Consider the following 6185-nt stretch of genomic DNA (forward strand, 5'->3'; position numbering starts at 1 on the left):
GTCATATTCTTGGAGGAAGCCATACATTTGTTCTTCAATGTATCTCTCGTGGCATTCACTGAGCAACAGTGTCTTTTCTGTCTTGTCGTACATGTCTTCGTCGTGATGTGATAACAGCATGTCGAGAGTTTGAGACCTCTGTTTCAGTGTTTCGATGCTGATGATATTCGCAAGCATCTTGTAGAATCGACGAGTTGTAGCGTGTTAACGGTATGATAACATTCGACAGAATGAAGCTCGATGGTCTATTTCCCTGGTACTGTACCGAAAAATAACTTTTTCAATCAATCTGCTTTCTGATTGGTTAATACAAAGTAGGCGTGGTTTAAATGCGACATTCTGATTGGTCGAAACAATTCTTGCTAGATATGGCGTTTGCGGATGGTTTGAACTCTCATTCTGTATCAGAATGATGAACAGATCAGCCGCAGAATTACTGAGCACATTAATGACGAAGAGCCGTCAACAAGCAATGGAAACATTTGTGTTATACAAGCGAAGAGGCCTCATAAGAAGAGCTCAGAACTTGATCGAAAACATCGATAACGTCGTTACTTGCATCAACCTGGATCGAGGACGAGATCCTTCCTTGTTCAAGAGTAGCATGTCGGCGCTATCCAAACTGAACTTGTGGGAAAACGAGATCAGAGAGGCAACGAATGACAAAGATATGCCGGACATCATATCGGCTGCGAGGTTTCTCTTGGAGAACCAAGGCTTGCTGATGGATGAAATTGGTGAGTTGACACTTTCAAATTGAACTAGATATTTGTAGTTGTTTTGTTTTAGCTGATAGTGATTGACTTTTTTGAAATAACCATGTAACATTTTTAGATATGGTTTAACTGAAATTCGTGTTTTTTCTTCTCTGTTTCAGACAATAGTGACAGAGCAAAGAGACAGTTGCTTCCGACAGATATCATCGCAATAGATAGTGACGAAGAAGAAGAAGATGATGATGATGATCTACCAGATATAATTAGTCCGACTTTAATGAGAACACCTACGTGTACTTTGAAGTCAAAACGTCCCGTAAAAGGCATCAAAGGACTGCATAGGCTGAAACCGTACTCAAGGCCTACATCAACGGTTACAAGTGCAAGCAGCACAAGCAGTACATTGTCAGAAACGGTTTGGGAAAAGAGGGAAAATGAGATGCTGGTGGCTCATCAGAGAGAACTTTCTAAAGCTAAGCAAGAGGCAAGAGACGAACTGTTATTATGTATAATATGTCTATCAGCCGAGAAAGATCACACACTAGTGCCTTGCGGACACACCTTTTGTAAAGACTGTTCACATAAGAGTAAAGCTAAGGGAAAGTGCTTCTTTTGCATGACAAAAGTAAAATCGTGTGTAAAAATGAGACTGACAGACTAAATGACTGACAGATGCTATTCCTTCTTGTCTTATCATGATGGCAATAAAATGCTAACATATCACTTTGCTTTGTTTTTACTAATTCTGAAATTCAGGTTTAACCACTTCTCCCTACACTTATCATGATACTATGCGATCTCAAACTTGAGACTTATAATTTGATCTCAGAGTAGACAATTGACCATCAGTTTGAAATACTTTCATTAACAGTATACTAGCATATAGTAAAAAGTCACTATGATTTCGCTCTTCAGAATTTAGTGAAAAGATACATTATGAAAAACCAAATGCATTTATCAGTTCATACTGGATATTTGTATGCCTTAACAGAAGGACTTGTTTGTGCAAACTTGGCGTTACAAGCCTTTTACATGAATACCTTCAAAAATGACCATTGCTTTTGCTTTACAATTAAATCATGTCGATTAGGATATAGCTTTTCTTAATTAGGCATCTGTGCTCTTTGGCATGTAAAAATATTGTGTCCAAATTACAAGCTTGAATTGACATTTCGTTTTTCAATCATAAGCTAATCAGACATCGGCCTGAGGTACGAGCCGACGTATTCGTTCAGCATCGCAATATCACCTTTAGAAAAATGTACAGTACCAAATTTCCGTGGCTCTGCATTTAACGGGCTTGCCACCGTCATGTTTCCAAGTATCACCATCGGAGAATTCAATGTAGTTGCTTACTAAATGTAGTTACATTGAGATTCACCGATGTTTATACTGGACCATGGCTGCATTACAGAAATTTGGGATAGAGTGCCAAAGTAGTGTTTCGAATTTTGAACGATCAGTATCTCTGCCAGACATTGTCATGCTTGTCCCCGAACACCTATCGTTACACTCGGACGACAGGGCTGTTCAAAGGTGATAGCGAGCATCTCGATAGAGAAGTGTAGCTCTTCCAAAGAACGTGGTACGCACATGTTATATCTGACAGACAATCGTAGCAATGATGGGCCAAGTAATTCCCCGTACTAGCGTCATTGCCTACCGAGCACAGAGTCGGGCCGAAGCCAGCATTAACGCTTGACCCACGCTGATCGTGTGTGTGAAAAGAAGTAAGACAGAGGAAGAAGTAGAAGCCAAATTCGCATTCAAATTGACCAGATCGGTATATTCGCAAGACATTGGCATGCCAGTCCCCGAACACCTTTCGCTACACTTGGACGAAAGGGCTGTTAGTAGGTGATAGCGAGCATCTCAATAGAGAAGTGTAGCTCTTCCTAAAAACGTGGCACTGACATGCTATGAAATGCAAACAATCATCGCGATGACGGGCAAACTAATTCCCCGCACCGGCTTCATTGCCTACCAAGTGCGGAGTCGGGCCGAAGCCAGCATTGACAGTTTACCCGCGCCGATCTATGAAAAGTCAATCTGAATGAGAACTTTCGGTTGCCGTTCGGTCCATTAGTGTTTTTGATTTTGATTGTTTGAAATAAGATAAAGAGATTTGTGTTTGCCAAAGTTTTGAAATTTCGACATGACATACACCAGAGTCGGGCTTAAAAATTAAGTTTTTTGTACTAGGATGGCGTTGCAAGCTTGTCATAAGTAGGCACCCTTTGGCATACAGAGCTGGTGTGTATACCCGATCTAGCAATCTTAGCGGACATCAAAAGACCAGATCCTGTCACTAGACGGGGAGATTCCTACTTTACCAAGCTTGTAACGCCTCGTGATGGCCAAAGGCGGTTCCTTATGCTACTGCACATCACCCTACCATAGCATAAAGTTGGTCTAACGACACCTCCATACCTTTGGCTGTCCTTTTTTGTTTTGCCTAAACTTAGCCCAACTCTAGCGATATCGGTTGCCGTTCGGTCCATAAGCATTAGTAATTTTGATTTTTGTTTTTATGAAGAGCAAGAGAAGAGAGGAAAAGGTTGCATCGTTTTATGTGCAGCTGTTAAATGCCAAATAAGCTGTACACTTGATACAACATTGAATTTGAAGCTTTGATTTTTTTCAGTTACAAGTAAGATCTTATGTTTGCCAAAGTTCATAAATTTTGATGTCACTTATGTTATCATTTAGCAGTGTGAGCAAGCCAAGAGTCGTTTTCTTAAATTAGCTAAACAAGTAAGGATATGAAAACGCCCCTTGCCGTACTCCACCACCAATGATAAAAGTGACAAAGCCCTGTGAAGAGAAACACATTCAATAGCTACAATAAGTTGTGCACAACTTTAAGATTTAACAACTAACATCTAAGACATAACTATCATATCTAAACATCTTAACTATTCTTATACTAAGGTTGCAAAGGTCCCGTCGCTCTCGTTTCAAACAACTTGTCATTGCTTCTAACATGCAAAAAAGATGAAGTAAAAATGTGGTTCGTTAATTGCCTATCGCATTTTCTGGCGATCTGCAAAAGCACTGAACGATCAACAGGTGACCATGTCTACCGTCAATATCGGAAAGCAGCATCAACATGATGCAAGACTCAAACAGTAGACACTCAGACGACCTCGAGAGTAAGTATATCAACTCGAGTGTCATTTCAATCAAGAGAGAACTCCAGCTAAAGCTGGAAAGATATTGGTCGGGATGACGGGGACAGGAGCTCAACCGTCTTTCCATTTTCGGTATATCGAGTCTCCTCACCCTAACCCAGCTACGCCGAACACTGGACATTCTCAATTGATCGAAACCCCGGATCAAGTTCTAGCCGAACCAAGACTTGGCATCGCTATGCCAATGTGCGTTGCCAGTCTTATGACCTAACCAAGTCCTAACATATGCATTTCGAGAGCGACGCGACTTTGCCATAGTACTCACCCCAGGCATTCTTCATCTGTCTTGTACTGCACATACCACGAATAACACTTTCAAATCCATACTTGAACATTTTAACACAAGAAAAAATAAAAAAAAATTGACGCGGAAACACCTTGAAATTTTGGTGAAATCCGCCCGGCCAACTGAACAACTGAGCTTGTGCAGCCGCTTTTAAAGGCTCGCCTGCCGAAAAATAACTAACTGTGACGTCACGAACGATTTGATTGGCTGATAGCTTTAAAATTAGTTTTGTCCAACAGGACGAGTCTACACAAAAAGTAACTAGCCAATCATCGTCGAGCATTTTTTCCTCAAGTTTTAAGTGGTCACATGACCAATTGTGCAGCCGTCGAGAGTAGACGTGTTTTTGCATTGCTCTCGCTAGTTGTGTGACAACATGAAATGGTTGGATCTGGCAAAAAACTGACATAGTCCTAGGTCCCAAAGTATGTTCAGAGTACTTGAAATAGCCAAATGCCAAATTTTCCTTAAATACTTAAAAACAACGTGTATGGACCATATTAGGAGATCTGTCTCTCCCACATTAGACAGATTCGTATAGTGTCACTGATGCTGTTTGACCAAACATGAAATCCTACATATAATGTAAAACTCTCAAGGTGGGCTGTTTTGGAAAGTTTGTCCCGTACATACAAGCATACAATGCTTTGACATTCCTAATGTATCATCACGTTGTAATAGGAAGACAAAATCATATCTGACTAGGGTCGCCCTTGAGATGCACAAGTTCGATAGAGCAGAAAAGGGCGGTCATGTTCTCTATTGTGAAAGACTTGACGACGTATGAAATGTCTCAAGCATGCAGTATTGACCAAAGGCAATGGGCATACAAGGACACAATTGCTTTGACATTCAGGAGAAGTTTCTCCTACCAGATCTTAAAGGCTGGGTTCAATGCTTTGACATTCCAAATGTATCATCATGTTGTTATAGGAGGACAAAATCATATCATACGCTATCATGTATCAGCTAGACTGTTTTGTCAAATTTGTCCTGTAATGCAAAGGCAATGGGCATACAAGGATACAATTGCTTTGACATCCAGGAGAAGTTTCTCCTACCAGATGCTAAAGACTACGTACGTTTGATGAAAACAATGTAGGAGAAAATGTTCAACATCATGTTATGCATTATGTTGTTTTATCCTACTGAGGGAAATTAGGAGAAAAGCATAGTGACCTTTTGCATTGATGGCAATTTCACGGATTGTAGGAGAAAAATGCATCGGGACAAAATTCCATTATCATGTTGTTTGTTTTCCTACTGATTTAGCAACAGGATAGTGAGAAAAATAATTACTATCCTGTGACGCATCAGGACAAAATTCCAACATTATATAGTGTAATACGATTTCATTGCCAGATCAAACACTAGAATGTTAGGGACCGGTAACATGGATAGACATTCGATGCCCTTCCCCGTACATCTAACTGCGGCGTCCGGACAGTTAGGCAACCAAAGAGTGTATTCGCACATCTCATTAGAGGAACGTCGTGCTTCCCTTTGGCGGGGCAAGAGCATTTAATCCCTGTCCATGAATCCTCGCAGCGTCGGGTTAAGCAATTCCCTATACCGGCTTCGCTGCCTCGCCAAATATAGAGTCGGGTCATGATAACCAGCATTACACTTAACCCATGCCGATCAGAAATCTAAACAATGGAGGAAAAAATGCTCAACATCAGGTAAGGACTATGATACAATTATACCATCATGTAGGATTACGGTTGGATGTAGGATAAATTTCCAACATCATACTATTGCATCTAAAAGCATTTCAAATCTCTGATATAGCCTTATGGTCATATTTTGACATTCCGATAGCTTGATACGAGTCTTGCAATGATTTTGCATTACAGCTTACTTGGTACTTTGATAAGAGACATCTCTAGGATTTTGTAATGATTTTACATAATGTTCAAGTTATCGCATTGAGACTATACTTTGTAAGTGCTATATATTTTCATCATACCAAGAGTACCAGAGATTTGACTG

At 40.4% G+C, this 6185-nt stretch overlaps 1 protein-coding gene across 1 annotated transcript; it reads left to right on the forward strand.

The window, feature by feature from the left end:
* Nucleotides 1-499: 499 nt before the first annotated feature.
* LOC123531172 (uncharacterized) lies at nt 500-1439 on the forward strand. Its single transcript, XM_053526044.1, has 2 exons — nt 500-737; nt 878-1439. Exons 1-2 carry the CDS (start codon nt 605-607, stop codon nt 1375-1377), a joined length of 633 nt encoding a protein of 210 aa, XP_053382019.1. The 5' UTR covers nt 500-604; the 3' UTR covers nt 1378-1439.
* The last annotated feature ends 4746 nt before the right edge of the window (nt 1440-6185 follow it).

Source organism: Mercenaria mercenaria, chromosome 16 (assembly GCF_021730395.1).
Source record: "Mercenaria mercenaria strain notata chromosome 16, MADL_Memer_1, whole genome shotgun sequence".
In the NCBI taxonomy this organism is placed as follows: Eukaryota; Metazoa; Mollusca; class Bivalvia; order Venerida; family Veneridae; genus Mercenaria; species Mercenaria mercenaria.

Coding starts and splice junctions, on each gene's coding strand:
- LOC123531172 (XM_053526044.1), top strand. CDS start 605: ATGTCGGCGCTATCCAAACTGAACTTGTGGGAAAACGAGATCAGAGAG. Junction 738..877: donor CTTGCTGATGGATGAAATTG/GTGAGTTGACAC, acceptor TCTCTGTTTCAG/ACAATAGTGACAGAGCAAAG.